The sequence below is a fragment of the Schistocerca serialis genome, chromosome 2 (genome assembly GCF_023864345.2).
Source record: "Schistocerca serialis cubense isolate TAMUIC-IGC-003099 chromosome 2, iqSchSeri2.2, whole genome shotgun sequence".
Lineage (NCBI taxonomy): Eukaryota > Metazoa > Arthropoda > Insecta > Orthoptera > Acrididae > Schistocerca > Schistocerca serialis.
The window spans coordinates 579,254,507-579,280,447 of NC_064639.1; the positions used below are offsets into that span (position 1 = coordinate 579,254,507).

The 25,941-nt window shown below is 39.2% G+C and overlaps 1 protein-coding gene across 1 annotated transcript in view; it reads left to right on the forward strand.

Annotated features, from left to right (window-relative positions):
- LOC126457585 (TATA-binding protein-associated factor 172) overlaps positions 1–25,941 on the forward strand; it is a 291,210-nt gene that overhangs the window by 43,065 nt on the left and 222,204 nt on the right. The window contains exons 11-13 of the mRNA XM_050094016.1: positions 14,322–14,550; positions 16,195–16,344; positions 16,705–16,885. Of these exons, the coding sequence (XP_049949973.1) occupies positions 14,322–14,550; positions 16,195–16,344; positions 16,705–16,885 (560 nt within the window). The remainder of the gene's footprint in view (positions 1–14,321; positions 14,551–16,194; positions 16,345–16,704; positions 16,886–25,941) is intronic.

The following is a 25,941-nucleotide window of genomic DNA, read 5'->3' on the forward strand; positions in this document are numbered from 1 at the left end:
ACAAGAGGCAGGCAGGACAGGGAGTTGTCATTGGCATGATGGCCAGTGGGGTGAAAGTGGATCTCATAGTCTTAAAAAAAAAAAAATGCCCAGCAGATGCTCACCTATCTTACCCAGGAGATTAGAATGATGCCTGAACAAGGTAATCATGGGTCTCCGTTTAGTCATTGGGTGGAATCTGCTACAATATAAATACACAGGACATTTCTTGACCCTGTAAATGATCACTAAAGCCCCTTTCTTAATTTGTCAATAGTTGAGTGGTGCCACATTGAATGTTTTGGAAGTGAAGGCAATTGGCTATTCAGAACTGTCCAACAATTTGTGGGACAAAACCGACGCAATGCCATGCTGGGACACATCTGTTAGCAGTGTGATCAGTGAGCCTGATGTACAGGATGACCCAAAAGTACGTAAACATTTGAAAATGCACTAATGCAGGGGATAATGTAGGTGGAGAGGTAGAAATTGACACACATGCCTGAAATTACATGGGGTTTTATTGAAACTAAAAGTGAGTCAAAAAAGTGGCCAACAAATGGCACTGAATAACAAAACATCAGTGACACCACATGAGAATCATCGATAAACAGGGAGATCCGGGAAAATCCCGGGAAATTTTTGGAATTCTGGGAATTTTTTGTTGTTTTAGTTTTTAAGAATCGATACTCTAACAAAGGATATTACTGTATCCCGCTAGTGCAGAATAATACTGCTACAATAAAATGTGAACGATATAACAAAACGAAAATAAACCATAAATTTCAAAGGAAATGAGCCATATACAACAACCAAACACAGCGCTCTTATAAGGGTTTGCCAACAGCAAAATGTGTCAAAGGCTTTAGGAAGACTGTGCAATGCTTCGTAACAACAAATTGCCTCCGATGAATGTGACGTCACAACTGTTTACATTGATTCGTTTTAGCAGTAGTGAGCAGGCTCATGCGCATGCGCAGTTTAGTGGCAGATGAGTAGTACCTTCTCCTGTTTCTGGCTACAGAAATGTGGCTGTTGGCTGTGTAAGCAGGGACCGATGACATCAGCAGTTTGATCTCCTTGGGGCGGGGGGGGGGCACCATAACTTGATTTTGGAATGTGTGCATAGTGTACATGATGTCTGTCAGGGGGAATCCTTGTCGCATCTAGAAGTAAACTTTCCTTCAGGCAAAAGAGGACCGGGCTATACGAGCTGAGCGGAGTAAAGACGAATGATTGAATGCCAATCGCTGTCTGATTATGCCGTTGTTTGGATTTGCAAATGATCAGTGTTGTTATAATTACTAGGGAAATCCATAGATTCAGACTACCAGAGTGGAAATAAATGACTAACAGGAATAACAGGTAAGAAAGATTACGTATTATATTCTCGGTGTATCCCGAGAAATGAAATTTTGTCAGAAAATTTTTGGACAGATCCCTACACTAGTAAGGGCAAGTTGTACAGCCCCTGTCTAGCAGCCGCTAAGTTCTATTCTGGAAATAGTGCGGAAAATGGTTTGTACGAACATAACAATGCCTAACCAGAGAATAATCAAGGATAACTAAACTGGTGATTCTGGCAGGGTTAGTGAAGTTAACCGGCGAATAAGTTTTGACAAAGGCAGGAATAGTTCCAGAATTAGTCATGACAAGATTGTTTGTTAGGGGGAGGAAGGAGAAGAAACGGGGACACCACACAAATTAGGGAAGAATATGACTATTCCAAATTTATATAAAACTCTCATACTACTACTTTTCGATCTCATGCTTGAGAAACTTGTGTGTATGAATGAAATGTGATACTTTTTTCTAACATAAAGCTTTTTGCTTGTAGTAGGCCTAATAGGCATTTTATGTTGGCCTTCATGAATTATATTCTGTCAAATTATAAAAATGACCATTTGTGCCAAAACAGTCTCATTTATTTGGTGTGTGTTACAATTTCTGCAGTGTTAGAAAGGCCTGTTTTGTTTTGTGTAGCAGACAGTGACAAAATAGACATAATCTGATAGAGAAACCACACCAGTGTTGGGTACTATTCGTATTAACAGCTTACGCAGTGTTAGACAGCGATATTTCGATTTTTCATGTAGCAAAACGTTTGCCGAACTTTGAAGTAATAGATTCTGTCGTAGAAAGGAAAGCACACCATGTAAAGCTGTAGCAAGATTAGAGAGAAAGCAATGCTAGAAGCTAAGGATTGAATAAATTTGTACTGTATTGCTTGTCTCTTGTCTTTACTCATTTTATGTATCGAATATTTAATTTTATGTCACCCAAAACAAAGTTATTAGCTAACAGGCAACAAAGAGTGCAAATTTTCTGAAGTGTTCTTATTCTTCTGATTGCAAATAATACAATCCAGTATTAATTGAGAGGCTTTTTTTTAATTAATTAATTTATTTTTTTTTTTTAAGAAAAAAAGAGGGGCAGGATGTCAAACTGGGCGACTGGGAGCAGGAGAAGCACCACAGAACATTGTAATTTCCACTAACCTGAATATAGTTTGATGGCATCCAGTACAAAATATACACATTTCAGTTCCACGGAGCGAAATACAGTGACGTGCGATAGGAGAATGCTGTGTGAAGCGGGGTGTCACTGCACTCTGGCACACTTAAGACCAAATAACATGCCTTACCTATCTTCGAACATACATGTTTTATGTATCAGACTCTTCAGAAAGATGTGCGCTACAAAATGAACATATTGTTGAAAATTCGATTTTTTCAGATTTTTGGCGCCGTATCTCAAACGCTCAATGGAGGGGAGCTGAGAGGGGGGGGCACCACTATCTTAGTATTGCCCCAGTTCACAAATATCGTAGATCTGAGGCTGATGCCCAAAGCAGTCTGAGTTATAGTGGGGAAGTGTGTAGTCTCCCTCTGACCTGTGTTTACACTTAATGATTTTGCTGTTTCCTCTTCATTTACTGCTCTCACGTCAAATGAAAACAAAATGCATTTCTGTGGCCGGGAGCTATCAAGTGAATTAAAATACATTCAAAAATTACGGAAGGCTAATATACGATATTAGTTTCAGATTTTAATTCCACTTTTCTGACAGCCATGCATTAATCGCCTTGTAGAACAATGAAGTTTTTTTTTGTCGGTTTGCTAAATAGATTTGGTATTCATTAATCTTTTACTCCGAGTCAGTCAATGTGTTTGAAACAAAGTGTTTAGTTCCACACTATCGGCTAATTTCAATTGCTCGCTGCATTTCAAGTGCACATTTTCATCTTCTAGCACTTGTGGCATTATGCCATAATAAAGAATCAAAAATGAGTTAATACAGTACTGGCACTCAAAGAAAATTTACATCCCGAAACCCAACTGAAAAACTTGATATCAGGTCGAGGCCTGCTTCATTAGGAATCTGGACATATGAATGTGCTCTTTAAGTATGCACTTTAAATGTGCCATTTTAGTATGCTTCACGAATTTCCGGTGCTCTTGGAGTATCCTCTGATGTCTTTTTTCTTGTATGACATAATGTAAAATCTTCTGAGGTTTTACACGTATGAACATACGGGCTTCCTGAGTCATAGCAGCTGCTGAAGTGCGGTGGCGCCTGTTATCTGGCGCTCTGATGACTGCTGAAACGAGCCTATTTCTAACAGGTCGCAGGAAAATATTGCCAATGGTGGTTTGAAAAGCATTATTTCGAAGTAAATTCCTTTTTACGCAAGTTGAACTATGTGCGAGAATGTACGAGGAATTTTTTAAATCACAGAGCATTTGATGACGAGCCATTTAGAAGTATTTAGAGCCCAAAAAATCATTCATGTCGTTATTATGAACAAATTGATGTAGTGCTATGGGAAGCTCTCTCTCCTCTGCTGTAGCTAATTTATTTGTGGAAAACTTTGAGGACAAGTCACTGGACTCGGCTAAAAATTTTACTGGCACATTTGTGTGATGTATCTTAAAGAGTAACATGCACAAAATTATCAACATTATATGTGAAAGCTTAGCTTCTGTTGCAGCTTATTAACCTTAGAGACCAATGTTATATGTGAAAGCTTTGCTTTTCATGTAGCATTACTATGTATATTCATTTAAAGCATTAACTTTTCGTGTTTGTGTATCCGAACTACTTAACAGTGGTGTTGCTATTAGCTGACTACATCACATGTCCTGTGGTCCGAATATCCGCTGTCATCGGCTGGTGGGATCACGTGACATGAATTATGACTGGCTTACAAAAGTGCATCGCAATCTCGATTACAATGGTTCAGAAAGTAACATGTGGTGTTTGGTGGAATTCGAATTTACACTTTCGTAATACGAAAATATGCAGCATACATGTTGCTGCACATCAAAAATCTTTCCAAAATGAGTTTTCTTCCCTGAGTTTCGTTTTCTAAATGCCAGGAAATTCTACGCCCGTGTATTAAAACCTAACCATTCAAAGGATTGATAAGTTTTACAGTTCCGAGGGAAAATATACCAGCACTTAATAACACAGAAAAAGTGTGTTTTCATCTGAGAGAAAGTGTATTTTTAACCGAGAAATCCAGGAAAAATCCAAGAATTTTTTTTTTCCTTGTCCATGTATACACCCTGATAAAATTAGCTGCAGTTAGAGGAGTCAGATCATAGATAGTAACTAATAAACACCTGCTGAAAGCTATGACTTCTATGCAGAATGGCACTCTACCCCATATTTCTACACTTGTGAAAGACCTCTTGCTCCCATAATTTGTTGAGTATCGCGTGCTGATCCATCACATCCATTAAGCTTGGCCCCTCAGGTCCCCAAACCTCAATCAGTTGGATTATTAGTTCTGGGGATACCTGAAGTCACAAGTCTACTCTGATTATCCGGCCTTAGTAGGGATGCTAAAAGACGACTTCCAAAGACAATTTCTTACCATACCTTCTGATATTCCATACAATGCTGTTCACAACATTGTACCTAGACTGCAGATATTGTTGATGAATGGCGGCCTACCTGTTGAGCATTTATTATAAAGAACATTGTCGTTGCTAAAAATCAGTTCTTCTGCTAATAACTGCTTTTATATTGTATCTGTTGGTCATTTTGTACGCCTTATTGTTTCAAGAAAACCCCATGTCATTTCAAGCATGTGTGTCGATTTTTACCTCTCTACATATATTATTCCATGAAGTATTGAATTTTCAAATGTTATCAGACTTTTGGGTCATCCTGTATCAGGCAAAGCCTTGAGGCTGTCTTTAAGGTGCTGAGCCTGTTGACAGGTGACCAACCACACAAATTTGACATCCTTCTAGCACAGCTGATTTAGGGCTGGTTTGTGCCACTTTGGGAATATATTTGGTATAATATGTGATTTTTGTCCAGCTGCAACTGTTTAAGGTTTGTAAGGGCTGGTATGTTTACAACGATTGCAACAATATTCCCCAATTGGGCACATGCAATGCCCAGCAACTCACGTGTGACTGTCCATCTTGCTGCACCAGTACTCTATGGTAGCAGTGGATTAGCAGAAGTACTGCAATTATAAGCGAAGGATGTAAGTAGCAGTATGTGTAATATCTTGTGAGGTCCGTTTTTCCCATATTTCCTGATCTTACATCTGTCTCCTTTTTTGATTTCTGTGTAGAAAATGTTGGGGATTTAAACAGTTGTATGTTAGGAGGTTCATGCGAGTGTAAGTGGGAGATGAACGTGTAAATAGTGAACAAGTGTAGATGTAATTTAATGTTATCATCTAAGTTATAATTTTACGAGTTCTCAAAGCACCTTCACGAATAGATATGTTATTTGATGTCCACAAAATGCTTGAGTAGTTGTGCAGAGCTTTTATTTTCTTTTCCCTTTCTTTGCACACACATGTTGCTTATTGTATTTTCTAGCAAATTAGTTGTAAACTGTGGGACAGCGCCGACAAAGTGAAATGTAGATTAGTGTCGCAATAGTATCTTATGGTTTGGGTTTTTTTTTTCTTTGAATCGCGTGGCACTTACTCAAAGCAGCAATAAACTGAAGACACCACATGAGTGTGTGACAAATCATTGGCACTGACTTCATCAGTAAGACTGCTCCAGGTTTGTCCAGAAAAAGTGAGCATGGTGGCAAGAAATCCACCTAGGATGACTGTCGGAATTGGTGTAAGGGAGAATGTATCATGTGCTAGGAATTCTTATGGAATATCATAGTTTACTAAGAAACCCGATCTGTAACAGGGAAAGCACCTATGGCTAAATTAAATCAGTTATCTCGATAACCTCATGCTGTGCAGTATACTGGACTGGTCTCTGAGGTGATTGTGAGTTGAGACATTGAGCTTTATTATGAATTATTGAGGATTTATAGTGAAGATGATTTATTATGAAGCTGTGACAATGAAGGATTGTGGTGTATTGTTGAGTGATGCAGGTTCTAGCAAGGAAAATGCCTTAAGTCTTGGAGGACAGTGCACTGGACAGGTCTCTCAGGGGTTGCAGATACAGTTTAAGGTTTGAGTGATGGTTCTCCAGTTCTTATGAGCATTATAAAGCTTCTGTAGTGACTCTACTACAGATTACTTACTTTTTGTGAATAGATTTAAGTTCTTGGTGCCAAATTCTTATACTTGTACATGAACTAGCTGCCTTCACATTGTAGTGATAACACATAAATGGTTAAAAACGTGCTGCATATAGTGAAACTTAATGTGTTTAGTCTGGTAGGGAATCAGTGTTATGTATTGCAACACATTGATCATTTTGCGAAGTGTGATGACTAGTTTAAAGAGGATAAGTGATAGTTTTAAGGCTAAGTACAAGTGTCAAGGCGGACAACACATGAGGAAGAAGAGGTGCATAATTTCATAATGCGATAGGGTGCATCCCAGATCCCTACACTTCTGTCTTGACGAGAGGTTTCGACACTGCTGCTGAATGGACAACTGGGTTGCGGTCTGTACATGGTTAATGCACTGGTTTTGCTTAGAAGTGCAGGGAGACAGCTTAGGAAATTTTGCAGGAAGCAATGGGTGGCCTCTAAGAAGTGGACCAAAGTGTGAATGATACGGACAAGAGTAACCAGTGGAGTTAAGTGTAGTAATTTGTATCAGATACACTATGTGATCAAAAGTATCCGGACACCTGGCTGAAAATGACTTACAAGTTTGTGGTGCCCTCCATCAGTAATGCTGGAATACAATATGGTGTTGGCCCACTCTTAGCCTTGATGACAGCTTCCACTCTCGCAGGCATACGTTCAGTCAGGTACTGGAAGGTTTCTTGGGGAATGGCAGCCCATTCTTCACAGAGTGCTACACTGAGGAGAGGTATCGATGTCAGTCAGTGAGGCCTGGCACGAAGTCGGCGTTCCAAAACATCCCAGTGGTGTTATATGGGATTCAGGTCAGGACTCTGTACATACCAGTCCATTACAGGGATGGTATTTTCATATAATCACTTCACCACAGGCCATGCAATATGAACACGTGCTCGATGGTGTTGAAAGGTGGAATTGCCATCCCCGAATTGCTCTTCAACAGTGGGATGCAAGAAGGTGCTTAAAACATCAATGTAGGCGAGTGCTGTGATAGTGCCACCTAAAACAATAAGGGATGCATGCCCCCTCCATGAAAAACACTTCCACACTATAACACCACCACCTCCAAATTTTACTGTTGGCACTACATGTGCTGGCAGGTGACGTTCACTGGGCATTCGCCACACCCAGAACCTGCCACCGGGTCACCACATTGTGTACCATGGTTCGTCAATCCAAACGTTCTTCCACTGTTCAGCTGTCCAATGTTTACGCTCCTTACACCAAGCGAGGCATCGTTTGGCATTTACCAGCGTGATGTGTGACTTATGAGCAGCCGTTCGACCATGAAATCCAAATTTTCTCACCTCCCGCCTAACTGTCATAGTACTTGCAGTGGATGCTGATGCAATTTGAAATTCCTGTGTTACGGTCTGGATAGGTGTCTGCCTATTACACATTATGACCCTCTTCAACTGTCAGCAGTCTGTATCAGTCAACAGATGAGGTTGGCCTGAATGCTTTGGTGCTGTACATGTCGTTTCATGTTTCCACTTCACTATCACATCAGAAACAGTGCACCTAAGGATGTGAAAATCACATGTACAGACGTATGACACAAGTGACACCCAATCACCTCCCCACATTCGAAGTCCATGAGTTCCGTGGAGCACCCCATATGGTTCTCTCATGATGTCTAATGACTACTGAGGTCGTTAATATGGAGTACCTGGCAACACAATGCACCTAATATGAAAAATGTATGTTTTTGGAGATGTCCGGATACTTTTGATCACAAAGTGTCTACTGATTTCCATGTCACAGAACTTGTGCACAGCTTGCAGAGCTGGACAGTCAGAAGAACTATATGAATTATAGATATACTTGTCATTCAAAATGTGTCTGAGCCTAAGAAGATGGAACAGTGAAAATAGTGTAATTATAAACAGGGGGATGAAGAGTACACACATGCCGTAGCTAACTTAGAACTTGAACTCCAGACTAGTATTGTGTGAAATATGAGCTGTAGGAACAGTTCCTTTTTTATTGTAGCCATACTTTAGTCACTCAAGAGGTCAGTGGGTTAAATTACTCCCCCCCCCCCCCCCCCCCTCCCTTCCCCTTTTCCACACACGGATCACACAAGGGAAAAACGACTGAACGCCTCAGTACAAGCTCAGATTTCCCTTATCTTCGAGTGGTGATCATTGCGTGATTTGAAAAGTTGGCGGTAATAATATATGCTCTACATCCTTGGTGAAGATCGGATTTCAGAATTTAGTGAGCAGACCCTTCCATTTAGTGCGTCGTCTGTCTCTAAGTGTATCCCACTTCAAACTTTCTATGAGATTTGTAACACTCGCACGACGGCTAAATGTACCAGTCACGAATCATGCTGCTCTTCTTTGGACCTTCTCAGTTTCTTGAATGAGACCTGACTGGTAAGGGTCCCATAAAGATGAAAAATACTCTTAAGACTGGACGTATTGTAAGCAATTTCCTTTGTTGAAGGACTGCATCGCTTCAGGATTCTACCAATAAACCACAATCTAGAGTTTGCCTTGCCTGTTGCTTGTGTAATCTGATAATTCCATTTGAGATCATTTCGAATAGTCACACCCAGATACTTGATCGATGTTACCGTTTCCAAAGACTGGGCATTTATTTTGTACTCGTACATTAATGGGGATTTTCACCTTGTTATATGCGGTAGGTTACACTTACTAATATTGAGAGATAACAGCCAGTCATTGCACCACGCATTTATAATTACCAAAAACTGCTTCAAAGTGGCATGAATGTTTTTCAAAGACACTTCATCTACCGGTATCTTCACTTCATGATCTGACTCATTTTTGTCTGTTGCATGCAAAATAAATACTGCTTGGTGAATGTATCAATTTATACATTTACAAGCACATAACACAATGATTAGTGCACTGAGAAATGTAGCATGTTACATGATTGAATGCTATGGTGAATTGTCATAACATGTGCTATAACTTGAGACTATGAACTCGTGTTGGTTTTCAAAGTATTCACTAGTTTTGTGTACATTTCTTTCATTCCATGAACTCGTGTTGATTTTTGAAGTATTCAAATAGCCATTAGTTTTGTGTTTATTTCTTTCATTCCATTCCTTTCAATCCTCCTTATGAGGGTAATGAGATAATATCTGTTCTGAAACCTGGCAAACCCAGCAACAGGGTAGAAAACTATCGCCCCATTTCCCTACTCAGCTGCTGCTACAAGCTTTTTGAAAGGCTAATATATAACAGAATAAGTAGCGCTATCTTAGAGAACGTTCCAGTTGATCAGGCAGGCTTCAGACCAGGGCGTAGCTGCTGCGACCAAGTATTGTCTCTCACATCCTTCATAGAGTCAGGATACCAAATTAAGCAGAAAACATCTGTGGCATTTGTTGATCTAACTGCCGCCTTCGACACTGTGTGGAGGGAAGGTCTTATCTACAAATTTCTCCGCATCATACCCTGCAGAACAATGGCTCGACTGATTAACAGCATGCTAAGTGATCGGAAGTTCCAGGTAATCACTGGAAGCAACATAAGTAAGGAGAGGAAGCTGAACAACTACTGCTATGCCGATGACCTGGCTCTAGCCGTCAAACACCAGGAAATAAAGACAACAGCAGAGATTTTAGCCAATGACCTGTCTGCATTAGACAATTACTTCAAAATCTGGAGACTCCAACCCAGTGTGAGTAAAACAGAAGTGTGTTGCTTCCATCTAAATAACCAGTTGGCGAACGTAAAACTGGAGGTAAGTTTCAGAGGCAGAATTCTTCGTCACAACTGGAACCTAAAATATCTTGGTGTCATCCTGGATTGTACACTATGCTTCAAACAACACCTTCTTAACTTAGCTCAAAAGCTGAGGACTCGAAATAACATCCTCCATAAGCTATGCGGAACTACCTGGGGATCTTCAGCAACCACCCTGCGAACTTCAGCTCTGGGCTTGGTATAGTCAAGTGCTGAGTACTGTGCACCTGTTTGAATGAATAGTCATCATACAAGGCTTGTTGATACACAGCTGAATACGACAATGCGCATAATATCTGGCACAATCAGATCTACTCCAGTTTATTGGCTTCCACTGTTAACCGGTATAATGCCTCCTGATCTACGCAGATGTACTGCCCTTATGAGAGAATTCCACAAGATCTCCAGGAATTCTAACCTACCCGTGCATAGCGACCTGCCACTTTTAAATCGCAAGAGACTGAAATCACGTCATCCAGCTCTGTGCGATGCTGCTGACATGGTTGCTAAGAATTTCAAACCTCTTGAAGAATGGAAAGGTCGGTGGGAAGCAGTGACAGATGTGCACCTCCATAACGTCTTCTCAGGTGCTAAACTTCCAAGTGGATTCGACTTACCACGCAAGACGTGGTCTACTCTCAACAGAATCCGTACCAGCCATGGGCGATGCAGGGATGCTCTCTTTAAGTGGAAGAAGCTGCCTGATCCAGCTTGTGACTGTGGGGCTCCATACCAGACTGTTCACCACATTGTCAGTGAATGCAGGATTCGAGCCTATCACGGCGCCAAAGAGGACTTCCTGCTAGCAACTCCAGATGCAGTGCGCTGGATTGAAGGACTGGATATTCAGTTGTAAAGACAAACTTAAGTTTCTTGTGTGTCAATATGTAATTTCATGATATGTCTGTATTAGCCATACGCTAAGTAAATATTAGAGTAGCCTTTGGTTCACATAAAATCTTCTTTTACAGGCATAGGTTGTCAATGGGTTTGCAGTTTGAACAGATTGTCTTCTGTAAATTTACGTATACAAAGATTGTTGTATTCAATTTGTTTACTACATTAATGGCGAAGTTGTATAATGGTAACATTTTTACACACAATGATAATGATTCTAGGCATTTTCTGCATTATAGCCAAGTCCATTAACTGTCTAAACTGCATGATCCTCAAGAAACTGAGCTAGAATGTGCCTATTAAAAATATGCTAACTTCTGTCTCTCTGTCTTCATTGGCTCCAGTACTTGCAGACTGTGGGCAAAATTGTGCAAACTTCAAACAGAGATAAACAATAAGCCAAAATTAGAAATCAAACTGTTAAAAGAGGATCGATAGTCATAGGAAAGGAGCATTTTTGTGACTAGAGAGCAGCATTTGCCCAGTTCAGTGATTTCCAGTGTGTGTAACATGCCATGTTGTGAGGTAAAAATTTTCAAAAACAAGCTCACAAATTAACTGTGAAAATAAGTGAAACAACTGCTAACAAAGTGAAACCATATGGCACATATAAAATGAGGGATGTAAATGAAGAGATTTCAGTATACTTCTGTAAACTCTAAGAATAAAAGTAAACAACTTCTGCTTCATTCCCTGATCACAAGTTGTGAATGTCTGTGCACATAGAGATGTGCATACGAAACGATACTCACTGTGCTTTATTACAATTAAAAGTTAGACTGTTAATAGTGAATCAAGAATTTATCATCTGAGACACATGATTTGTTATAATACTCAGTATCTGACCTGATTGTGTAAATATTATGCTTGTATCACCCATAAGCATAACTACTGTGAGCTTAGCAAACCATTTTAAGGCATATCATTAATGTCAGGAAAAGTACTGGTCCCAGTGCGGAATGCTGTGTTGCAGTAGCAGAGTCAGATGCTAGTTCATTTCTGTCTATGTGAAACTGCAAAGCAGTCTTCTGCATCAAGCTTCTTAGATAATACAGAAACCAATTCCACTGTGTTCCAAAAGTTTTCTGCAATATAGGGTGTGTTAAAAAAGAAGCTGGACTTTAGAAATAATGCACCAACCAGCAGTGGAAGCATACTGCGACAACTAAGCGAACATAGCAGCAGGTTTAGACAAACTGCTATGTACTGCATTTCACTCTGACTCGTAGTAAGCGGGCTACAGCCATTGAAGTGAGCGCATACACAAGCTGCTCGAGTGAAAATGAAGTAGCATTAACAACAGTGTGTGTGTGTGTGTGTGTGTGTGTGTGTGTGTGTGTGTGTGTGTTATGCAGGGCTGTGAGTGGTTTAAGCATTTTCAAAACGGTAGAACGTCGGTCACTGACGATCCCTAGTCTGTAAGACCTTCCAAATCGACAGATGATGACAATATTGAGAGTGTTCATGGTGTGATTTGCAGAAATTGTCGTTCGAGAAGTTGCTGACAAAGTGGGCATTGGCATAGGCGGAATTTTGGGAGAACCAGACATGGATGTTGCATCCAGACCATGTGCGTCACTCTTTGTCTGCAGCTGTCCAGCAAATCACCACATTCCCATTATGCCCCATCCACCATATTCTCTGGACCTAGCACCAGCTGACTACTTCATGTTTCTCAAACTTAAAACCACGTTGAGGGGACATCATTTCTAAATCATAAGGGAGACTCAGGAGAATGTGACAAGAGACATATGCGCTATCCCAGAAAATGCATTCCAGGAGGCTTTCCAAAAGTGGAAGAAACGATGGGAACAGTAGTGCCAGTAGAGGGGAATATTTTAAGGGGGACAGCGCTTAAAATGTTGTACAGTAAACAATAGAGGTTTAATAGCGGAAGTTCAGTTCCTTTTTGAACACATCTCTTAAACCATGGCCTGTCAAATTCCTTTTGTTATGTTACAGAAGACACTCAGTAGCTGTAGTCTTCTGTCGGTACCTACCACTGTCTGTTTAAAGAAAGAATCTGTTACCTAGGAAATTGACGTATCATTTCTGAAACCGTCCTACAAATCTATCAAAAATATATGCTTACAGAAATAGAAAACTACCCTCTTGCACCATGACTTATTGGATTTCTTAGAACAGTTGTAACAGTGTATCAATATGATCTTTTGCTCTTTCATTATGTAAATAGTTTCTGTTTATTTTTAATTACTGTTTTGATAATGACATTTATTGATGTGTTATGTAAAGTTTCTCTATTGCTTGCAATGTTTTTGTAATTAGTGTATGGCAATGTGTAATTCAGAAAGTACAGTTAGTTTTTTAATAGTGTGAAAGAAGCCAACCCTCACCTACATATATTACTAAGGCAAAGAATCTTTGATTGTGACGCTGGTGCCCATCACCTTTGATATGAACCATACATCCATACAGCCTGTATACAGGTTTGTGTGTGTGTGTGTGTGTGTGTGTGTGTGTGTGTGTGTGGTTTGTTTGTTTGTTTGTTTGTTTTCTATGCAGTTCTGAGACTACACATTCTGTAAACTTTAATGTAATACTCTTGTATCTCTTATTAGGTTATCATCATCCTACATTCACAAAACTCATGTCCTAGTATAAAATAAACAATAATACTTCCGTGTCAGTGTGTCTGTAATATTGGCAGTTAGAACCCATTTTTAAAGTGGCAGCCATGTTATTCACTCTTAACCCCTTTTCCATACAGTTGTACAACACTAGGCCACTTCCTGTGGTAACATTTTAATGCAAGCTGTGGCTAATTGGCTCTTGATCTGACATTTCCTTTCACTGACATGACCAAATATTCTGTGCCTTGGTAATATATTGAGTTATAGGTTTGGCATCTTTCACGGTAATCTCTCTTCTGGACGTTAGTCAGCTGTGTCACCTGATGATCACCTAATAAGCTGCAAACCAGTTCACATTAAAGAAATATTACTGAAACAAAAATCCAGTTTGTTTGCTTTCCAGCCTTGAAGTATGAAATTATTCTACCAAAAACTGAAGGAAGAATCCATTAATACAAGATTAGTTTACATGTAGATGTTAAAGTGATTTTACTGTCATGGTTGTGTTTTTACACTTTCCAAAATACTGCAGTCTCTGTAGTTTTTGTACAGTTTCATTTATTTTACTTCTCACATTTTGAAATTTTTTTCATGTTAGGCCACAACCTCTACAAAACGTAGTACCACGTTTGTGGCCCTTTCTCAGCCATAGCACATCGTCAGTTCGTCGAGCCACATTACAGACTTTACGAACATTAACAAGTGTATCGCTACATTGTGATAATGGTCTACAATGGACATCAGGGCTTTTACAAGATGCTTTGAGGCATATCTTCCAAAGAGTTCTGGTTGAACCAGTTGCAGAAATACAAGATTTAGCAGAACAGGTTTGTCACTGATATTATATGATTAATCTTGACCATAACTTATTTTTATTCTCTGTGCCACCTTTAGTGTGACTATAATTTTATGCAGTAGTTACAGAGTTATTTATTTTCAGTATTTGTTGGCTTCTTGCCTTTTCAGCATTTCTGTTTTCATTTCAGCTGTGTTCATAACAGGTTATACTTCTACCAGAACATAATTACAATGAATTGTAAATCTGGGGTAGATATATACAATCAACCACAACATTTCAAGCTTTCAGAAATGGAAGATTCTTCATCCAACAGATGTGATGAAACAATTGGGTAAAATGAGACTAACGTGGGATTAATTTGGGAAGTTGTCCAGGACCACAGGGGAAGCTACATACAGTGAGACAGGCTGGTGGGGAAAATAAGTACATCCAGAAATTTAAAAGAAGAGATGCAAAAATAACATGACACTGATTCACACTTTTTGGTGGTGTAACATCAGTAACTGAATTGTTCATTTATTTCCTATTGGTGAATATACTTGGACCAGTGAGGTACTTGTCCTCATCTCTCTTCATCATATGAATGAACAGTATTCCATTTGACTTGAAATTCTGTCTTAACAGGTTTCTATACTGCATTTCGTGATTTTTTTGCACAGGATATGGACTTATTCTGCAACCGCCAGTTTAGTATTTGTGCTTACGTATAACCATTTTTGTTGTTGTCAAAAATTTTGTTTTTATATTCTCTGGTTTCCTTTCTACTTTTGTATCTCAGTTTTCCGTTTTATTGTACTGCTCATTTTTCACAATAAGGTAATTACATCCTTTGTTGTAGATTTCTTTTTTAGCTTATACACTAATGATTTATTAGTTTAATTGTTCCCTGTAATAAGACAGTTTTATACTGTGTGCTAGGTTACCTTGTCTCCATTCTCTTTTAAGATAGCCAGCCCATTGTTTCACAGTAATTCTTGCTGAGATGTGATATTAGAATATCTGCATACCGCAAATATGTGGACCATAGTTTCACACATGTAGATTTGAGCAATGAGTCTGTAGCTGGAAAAAATTCTGTCGCGCTCTGAAGTTTCCCTGCCATTGGTCTCCTTCAGCTTTTTCTGTAACAGACTTTTCTTGCAGTGAAGAAGCAAAAGTTGTTTTCTACAGCTATCCAAGTCATTTATGACTTCATGAAAAGTTCTTATTTGTATATTGACTTGAATATTTTTGTTGTAAAGTTCTTCATTTATACTTTGGATCATAGAATCCTTTCCTGCTGGTAATAGCTGCATGTGTTCAAGGTTTTGTAAATAATTTGAAAAGATAGTGATTGTGATCTGCTGTGTGGTATAGTTATCCTAAAGATTACTACATAAATAAAAATATAAGCTATAACAAATAAGTTGATAAGAGAATCAGTTGAGTGAAACATGTTCTCTAGTTGAATCTATTTACTCATTAACCTTCGTGACAGGATTAAGGCTGGGTGTTGGACAAGTCTTCAAACCTGCTCTGTCATGTATGGATGACGGGTCATAGTACAAACCTGTGTTCAGCACACAGTTTTAGCTTATCATGAAGGTATTTTGTTACTATGGCTGGCTGTAAATCTTTGTGTCTTAAATATTACTATTAAAAAACTTGAATTAAAAATTTTACATGTCCATAGGTCTGGGGGAACTTAATACGTAACAGTCAGTTAACTGTTCTTCTGAATGCAGCTTGCCCATATTTTAGCACATGGCTGTGTTTGACCATGCAGCCTGCTAAAATTCCTTTTGACCCATCAGTACTGATACACAGCAAAACTTCTATTAGAGTGAGTATATGCAAATAATTGATGTTGGTCATATTGTTACAATTCTAGATAATTAGAATGACAGTGTACAAATTTTAAAAGGAAAAGTAACCAGAATTTTGTTCTTATAACATCTGTGTGCACATGCTGTATCCCAACATTACTTTACTAACAAAAAATCTTTTATTAACATTGAAAAATACACTTGCTTTTTCATTTGTACCTGTGTGCACATCACATTGCGCACCACATTACATTAAAATTCCGTGTAATAAGCAATTTTGTTTTTGGGCTAGTGTATGTGAAATACTATTCTAATTAATTATTCAAACTTAATTAAGATTTTATGTTTTATAGTTGTATATGTTTTGTAATTATCAGGATAGCGGAAGTGATAAAGTCAACAAAAGGCTGAGAGTTTCATCTTTGGAGAATGTTGCAGGCACTGCAATAGTTCCAAAGTCCGAACAGAAACTTTTTGTGGGTGGAACAGAAACTACACCTTTAGCAACACGAGAAGGGAATGTAATGAAAGCTCGGTGCATGGCCAGCCGTATGTTAGGTGAGTATTCAGTTACAACATGAATACAAAATTTTATAACCAGAAAATGTTTACAAAAACTAAGTACTAACTTAGCCCACTTTTTCATTATTGTCAGGATAATCCATTGCATTTATTTTTTTACATTGTGCCATAAATCTACATATAAAAAATCTTACTACCAACTGGCTGTGGCCCTTTCCAGCCTCATTCCACAGTTATGCCTTTAAGCATGTTACACTTCCTTACTTCATCCATATTTGTTGCTATGGAGCTCAACTCTTTTCTTAGCTTCCCTACCTGAAACTTATTTTAAAAACAATCTGATTTGTTTTGATGTAGGTAGCATGAAATTCTCCAGAAGTAGCATGTGATCACTGTCTAGCCATTTCACAGCTTATGATAAAGTTGTTCATTGGTTTTTGTCCTGTTTGTTGTGAAGTACTTTAGTTGAATACAGGGCCATCAACTATTGTAAGAGAACATTTGTAATTGATGAATGGACAGTTTTCAGAATATAGGTGCCATGACCATCAAAGTGATCTAAGATTCCCTGTGATCTCTCAGGTTTCCTCATTGTCATTAAAGGTGAGCTTTCTGAAGCTTACAATGCTGAATGATGTGACATAGTGGTTGAAGAATGTAGTTCAAATTGTTAATGCATGGAATGGTTTCCATAAATTATAAGATGGATGTTAGGTCAGACCTTTCATCAAGAACGTGGCTGATTTCCTTCCCCAGGTTTTTCCTCATTCTGCTCTTCATAATTCTCATTGTAACCACTTAAAGCCAAAAATATATGTACTTAAGGCTTCTATATCTAGTATCTAGATAGGAAATTGATCCAGAAAAGGGCAGAGCTCAAGAAAGTTGAACTAGGAGGAAAATTTAGATGAGAGACTGACGTGAGAAACTAACAAATGGGAAATATTGGCGGGGGCTGAAAATTAAAAACAAGGCATGTGGAAAACACTTAAATGGATAAAATGCACGAAAAAGTGAATGGATGGGGAAAAGTATAAGTGAGAAGGGGGTGGAAAGGTTACAGGAGCATAGGAAAATGTGTGTGGTGTAGCTATGCCGACAAGAAGAAAATTGTATTAGATGTGAACAGAAAACATAAATGTCAATCTAGTTCAATCAAGAGATGAGAACCATAAGTGTTCTGTAGAATAGTTTTGCTGTGTTCCATTTGTCATATAGTGGTCCTGGAAATAATAGCTGAGATAATCTACATGATGAAGGAAGTTCTGAAATCATATTGTTGTATTGCAGGATATTTTGCATTAACAGAATAAACTGCCTGTCTTGCCACTCAGTCTTACTAACTCATTTGTGGTCACTATATTAGTAGTACAGTAAACTGGACAGTTGTACATTAAGTTAGTATGTAAATGTGTTTTCTGATTTGAGACTCTCCCACTGAAGGAATGTCCTGCTCCCAGACATTCACTAGTGTGATAGAAAGCTGCAACAGATGTTTACAGTGGTAGGCTGGCTTATGGTAATAGGTGGATTGCACTTGAATGTTACAAAGTTTGTAAAGATGAAAGTGAATCTACCTTTGCTAACTCTCCGTTTATAAGTAAAGGTCACTGTAGGAAGTACTCTTTGTAAGCTGCCATCGGTAGATATGAATAGCCTATTAATTAGAGGTTTCAGGAATATTGTTCTGGCCCAGATAATAAAGAAAGAAATAAGTATATAATACTCCTGCTATAATAATCAGGTGCTTAGCATCAGTCTGTTCATAAATTTTGATCCCAGTAATATGAAAACTGATATCCAGACCAGATGTTAATACCATGTAGCTTTCATTATCCGGAAGTTAACAATCTTGTGATGTCATTTATGGAGAACAAGCATAAGTGGACTGCACACAACCTAGTTGAATACATTACAAATCACACTCAAGTCTGAACTAAATTACAATGTTATCTTAAGGCTCTACTGGCAAATTATCCTAGGCTCCAAGACTTGAAATACAGTAGCTTGGATGTATCCCATTGTAAGCATACCTCTCATTAACCATTGAGCGGGAGTGCCGATTTTCATAACACAAGTGGATGTGCAGCATACATTGTACACATGTAAGGAATAGCTGTTTTTATGGTACCAAGGTGAACTAATGTGAACAAAATCACAGTTTAATCTTAGTTAAATTGAACGATGATAAAATAATCGTACATTGTATGAGCTAGATCACTGTTTAATTAAACAATAATAAAATAAACTTTCATTGTATCACACTGTTACTGATTACAAGTATTACCCAGTAATTACCCCCTCGGAGCATTAAACTGTGCTGGTGCATCATATCCATCCAAATGATTATTCCATTACTAATTACATCATAGACAACTGCCACATTCTGAGATTGTGCTGCTAACTCGGGGTATTTTCTTGCATGGATTGTAAATTTTTTTTTTCACCGTAGCTCACTGTTTATTATATGTTACTGCTGCCCAGTTGGATGTATGACATCACAACTTATCACTGTGTTAGCTGAAGCAGTAATGGAGTATTAGGTATGAACTGGCAATTGTAAAACAGCAATGGAATGGTACAAGATAATATTGTTTGTGGTTGGCACACTTTGTACATTGGTGCACTCACTCAAGAGTGGCTGTGGCCTTGAGAGTTTGCATTTGAGGTCTGTGTCGTCATTTCTGTATGAATGTTTGTGCTGTTGCTGTAAAAAGAGCTAGTGCTCAAAAGCTAGTGTGAATGCTGTTTCCTGCTATATGTTTCTGTGCTCTATAGATCAATCCACTATAAGTGACTGGTTGACTTTTCTTATTTTTACATATTGCTCCATCCAGTAATTTCCATTATTTTTATACTCTCCCTAAGTTAAACTCTGCTGATGTATCATGCCAAGCTTTTATACCAAGGGAGGCTAGTGAACTGTGGGTAAGGTTGTCAAATGCCCTAATGCCAGATGCAAATTCAGGTGATGTTGGTATTCTGGTCTCACTGAAAAAATATTGGTAGTAATTTACAGGGAACTGTGAGACGGACACAGCCACATCTGCATCCATACCATGCTACACAGTAGAATTTAACATGACTGTAGAGACACAAATTTTCTCATTCTTGTTATTTAGGGATAATACACAAGGTGTCACTGAGGAAATGGATCACTCCATGATATTTGGATTGGACCTGCCAGTCATCTTCAGGTGAGCCACGAAGATTGATGAAGTCCACTCTGCCTTATATGGCATGTTGATAATATTGCAATGTGTGCGTCAGAGTCACGGTGACAGAAGGACCACACCCCTCAGTGTCAGCACTGGCAGCACCCTCACTGCTGGAACTGCAAGGATCAGCTGCCTTCAGCGTTGCCACTCATTACAGTCATCATAATATTCTGGCATCTTGTCTGGAGCAAATATCGGAGATCGTGGAATTCCATTCGTTATTCAGCTGGTAGCCACTGTCGTGGTTAATTAGATTTTCCACAATGTGCATTTCAAAGGATTCTTTTATAGTGGAGGTCCAAAAAGATGTTGCTATATCCAAAATTAATGTTTTGTCATACTCCATCAAATGTCTGTTGTACATACAATGTTTCGCAATTGCAGACTTGTTTGGTTAGAGAAGGCGAGTGCAATGTTCATGTTCTGTGCAACATTCTTCCACTGTGCATGTTGTTTGTCCTGTATAGGCCATACCACATTGGCAAGGTATTTTGTAAATCCCCACCTCCTGCAGTAACAAGTTATCCTTCACTGATATCCCAGCAGGTCCAAAATCTGAGATGGTGGGCGGGAAATCACTTTCACCTTGCTAAGGATTCTTGCTGTTTTGATGGAAATATTTCCAGTGAAGGGAAGGAAAGGTAGGGACTTTGCTGGTGCGTTCTCCTCTTTATCCACTTCCTGGTTCTTGGTTTTAGCTGAAGTGCCCTGTTACTTTGCCAGATCCAAGTATCCATTGTCTCCAAACACTCTCTTTAAATGTGCAAGCTCTTTTGGTAAACTATCTGCATCTGACACTGCATGGGCCCTGTGTACAAGCGTTTGAAGCACACTCATGGTTTGGGATGGGTGATGGCAACTTGAAGAGTGCAAGTACAAATCAGTGTGAGTGGGCTTACGATAAACAGAATGCCCCAGAGAGATGTCACTCTTCCATATAACCAAAACATCCAGGAATGGGAGACAGTCATCTTTCTCCAATTCAATAGTACATCAGATATTCTCATGAATGGAGTTAAGATGATTGGAAAAACTCCATTAACTCATCTTCCCCATAGAGACATGCTATGAAAGTATTGCCCACGTACCTCCAAAAAAACAGTTGGTTTAAGAATCGTTGATTCCAGTGTCTTTCCTCAAAATCCTCCATAAAAGAGTTAGCCACCAGGGGAGACAAGTGGCTGCCCATGGTGACACTGTCAGTCTGTTCAAAATATTCTTGGTTAAACATAAAATAGATTGAGCAAAGAGTATGTTGAAACAAAACAGTGGAGCCTGACTGAAACTGCTTACCAATTAATGCCAAGGAATCAGCAAGACATACATTTGTAAAAAGAGATACTACATCAAAACTCACTAAAAGATCTGAACTACTTAGGTAGAGAGCCCCCAGTCTCTTGATAAAATCGGCTAAGTTCTGTATATGATGTAGACTTTTGCCAACCAGTGGTCTCAGCTAGAAAGCAAGATGTTTGGCTAAATCATATGTGAGGGCATCACTGTCACTCACTATAGGCTGTAAAGGAAGACCTTATTTGTGCAATTTAGGAAGACCATACAGTCTTGGTGGTACACTTCCATGTGGTCTTAACCACTTGATGGTTTCTGGAGGTAACGAGGAAGAATTGAGGAGTGTACACGTCTTCTGTTGCACACCTGCTATGGGGTCGTGATCAATCTTCCTTACATATTATCACTAAGTAGGCCATACATCTTCTCCAAATACAAACCACACGGTAACAAAACAGTTGAGATATCTTTATCAGGCTTCAGCACCACTATGTCAGGATCCTCTTGGCGATTTTGTAATGCACCCTTTCTGTAGAGATTTTACTACTGCGTTGAGGGGGAGCTTTCAAAAGTGCATGGCAAGTTTCCCTTCTTAATTCTTCAGCAGCATCCATAGGATGGCCTTGTCCAGCTTCTTCAACACCACTCACAAAACTTATCAGAGGCATAGCACTTGATGTAAGTGCAAAATTGAGTCCTTTACCCAAAACAGAGAGCATTGCATGGACCAAATTCTTCTCCGTGAAGGTAACAATGTTACGTTGTGCAGTTATTCCCTGTGGCATGAAACGATTAAATTTTGGCATCTGCTGAGAACTTGCATCCTTAAATATCCAATCAATCTTGGCTTAAGTCACTCCCTCAACCCAATGCCATGATACAGGAGAAACGAGTGCCACAATCTTCAGATGTAGGTGGAACATTTCTCCTGAAATGGCATCCAACCTTCATCTCGTATAACAAGTTCTCTCCTCAACAATAGTGTGACTGGCCTTCTTCGTCATCTTCTGTGCAGTGGCAGTCTTAATAAAATGTGTCACTCTGGCAAATTTTGGTGTTATGCCATGGTCTCAATATATCATAAACAATTTAAAGAACTTAAAAGTTTTTCTCTCTTACCACGTAGCTTGTCGAAACTTCTTACGTGTGAGGCCATCTCCTCCCCATAAAGACATTTAATATGAAATTTAAAATTTTCCTGGTGAATCAAATGTTTGAAGAGATTTTGGGATTGCGGCTGGTAATTGTCAACTTCACTCTACTATATTTATACTGTACACGTGCCAGTCATCTTCAGGTGAGCCATCTAAGACTGAAGATATGTTCACCACTCCATCTTATACAGCGTGCTGATAGTATTGGCTCACATGCATGAGAGTCACGGTGACAGAAGGACCATATCACCTGAGGGGCAGTGCCCTCTCTGGTGGAACTGCAAGGACCAGTTGTCTTCGATGTTGCTGCTTGCTGCAGTCGTCAGAGTATTCTGGCATCTTTGTCTTAAACAAATCTCGGAGATGACGGGATTCTACACTGTCGTGGTTCATTAGATTTTCCACAATGTGTGTTGCAACAGATTCTTTTATAATGGAGTCCCAAAAAGATGTTGCTGTGGCCAAAATTAATGTTTTGTAATACTTCATTGAATGCCCATTGGATATACAGTGTTCAACAATTGCAGAATTGCCTGGTTGCTAAAGGCAAGTGAAGTTGAAATAATTAGATAAAAATGAAGAATTATCACAAAATGTCATCTAATTTCCATCATATATTGTACAAAACTGGAACTTGCATTATGCTTAACTTTTTAAAAAATACATCACTCAGATGCTGTCCATTTTTCCACACTTCCTGAATGTAAGTCATTAGTGAAGGGTTTGCATAATGCAGCACAAGGAGTCACCACCTTGGGGGTTCAGTTTGTGTCTTCAGCTTAGCTAAGGTTCTTGGTCCAGTATGCCACATAACACTCTCCGGTTGCTACATAAAAAGAAATCACTGACTGGAAGGTCAAGTAATGTTAGCATTTCTTGAAATTATTCAACAAATAAACCAATGTTTTACCACTGCCATTTGTATGAAGTAGCTTAATGCCAAGGTTTGGAAATGTGTGGAACCATGCATCAAGAAACGCCTCAGATATGTTGACGTAATGTTTGGATGTAACAATAACAGAAGCACGTCATTCATCCTCAAAACAATGTGTACCCATCACCCTGGTGAAGCTGAGCAGGATTTCTGTGAGCCCAGTAACAGATGGTCTGCTTATTACGTAACTATTAAGTGACAAAGAGCTTCATCAAAAAATCCAAAGGCTTTGAAAGAAGTTTGCAACTTCCTCACTCAGTGGCATTAGCCAAAAGTTATTCACAAGTCTGAGATTTTGTTGTTACACAATCTGAAGTTTGTAAGGATAAAACTGAAGCTGAAAGCATATTCTTTGAATGCTCTAATGTCTGAACAGCCCTGGCGAGGTAATTCTTCGTTCCAAATGACAAGGACTCATTTCAATGGCAAATTGATTGGCATCAGTGTTTCCAGGGCTATCTGCTGACCATACAAGTGGACTAAGCTTTTTCTTAAAAACTGAACTAGTCTCATCAAAATTCTGAACCTATGTTTCTTGAAATTCCTCTCTTGCCATTTACTTATACATTTTTCATTAACTTTGGCAGTTCGTCCTTTGACATTCACTGGACATATCCAAATCACTTCAACTGTTGTGTTTGGATAGTCTCCTTCAGATGCTTTGCATTTAATTTTTGTGAATGTCGTTTTTTTTAATCCTGTCTCTGACAGGCACATTTTTGAAAGTGAAAACATCACCTAGCTTTCTGGCAATCTTTTCCCCTGAAGAGGTAAACACACGCACACACACACACACACACACACACACACACAAAACTACTAAATTGTGCTGATGCTGCAGCTTTCCATGAAGATGGCTCATTATCCAGCTCCAACAGTTGTGGTTGTTTAGATCACTGTTGATATGTAGTGCATACTCATTATCCCTTGATATCTCACTGTTCCCTTTCAAAATGAATTTTTATCATATTATCAGTCTATTCTTAGTTGTTTCTGGTTCAGTGGGTGTTACACAGTCCAGACGCCATTATTGTGACCACCACCTATGTTCAGTGTCAACAAACAATAACCACTCAGTCTGCATATGGAAGCACTAGCAATAGCGGGTGTATAAAGTGTGTCACAAGCACACTTAAAACAGTGTAGTGATTATTGTAATGCAGAAACGAAGCGATTCATCTGACATCCAAAAGCGCATGACCATTGGATTTTGGCTGAAGGGTGAAGCATTTCCGAAACGGCTTACTTTGTAAACTCCTTCATGTGCCACTGTGATGAAAGTATACTGTGCATGACAAAATTTCACTATCCAAAACTGTCACCAAGGCAACTGCAGTGTACCGTGGGGCGTAAATGACAGGGGTGGAGACAGCTGTGGTAAGGACAAATAGATGTGCAACTGTTCAGCAACTGACTGCTAAATGAACCAAGGGGCTACCAACAGTGTGTCCCAGTGACTGTTCAGTGAATGGTGCTCCATGTGGGCCTCCACAGCAGGCACCTGCTGTTGGTCTGCTGTCCTACAGCAATGAAGGTTGGAATTTGCACACCAATACCACAGCTAGTCTTTCACTGAATGGCAACAGGTGGCCTGGTGAATCACATTTTATGCTCCATCTGACAGATGACCCTTAGCGTGTACAGCATGAAACATCTGAAAGCAAACACCATGCAACAATTGTCAAAAGGGTCCAGGCTAGAGGAAATGGGCATTATTATCTAGGGAATGTTTCCGTTGCATTCCCAGTGTGATGCAATTCTGAAAACTGCAGTGACTCAACACCAGTATGCATCTGTTCTTGGCACAATGGCATCTACCGGCAGGACAATGCAACTTGTCACATAACTCACAGTGTACATGGATGATGTGTAGAGCACCAGGATGAATTTATGAGACTCCCCTGGAAACAGACTCCCTGACTACCCTGATTGGGTTGTTCGTGCCAACCTCAAACTTAGCACAGCTGGCCATGGCTCTGGATTTAGCATGGCTCCACATCCTTGTCAGTATCTTCAAGAACATCATTGACTCTCTTCCTGTATGTCTCATGTCAGTCCATTCTCTAGAAGATGCTTATTCAGGCTTTTGACAGATGGTCACATTATATTTCACCTGTAAACAGACTCAGTGGGGGAAAAAAAGTCATCATTTGATTCTGGCTACAGAAATGTCTAAATGACCTCAGAGGAGGTGTAAGGTTTGTGCGGAACAAAGCAAGACAAGATTTGGGAAAGTGGCAGGAAAAGATACCAGGTCCTTCTGCGAAGAATGTGACATAAGACGTCATTTGCCAAAATGCTTCAAAATTTTTTGTACCGAGATAAATGTAACTAAGTAATTTTCAGTAAAAAAAACATTTTGAAATACTTGTGTTTCAGTAACAATAAGTTGTATCTCTGTTTAGGAAATGGAAGACAAAAAAGTTGTTATTGTTGTGAAAACAACACATTTTCGTTTCAGCATAATGTGTGTATATCATAGGAAAAAGACCCATC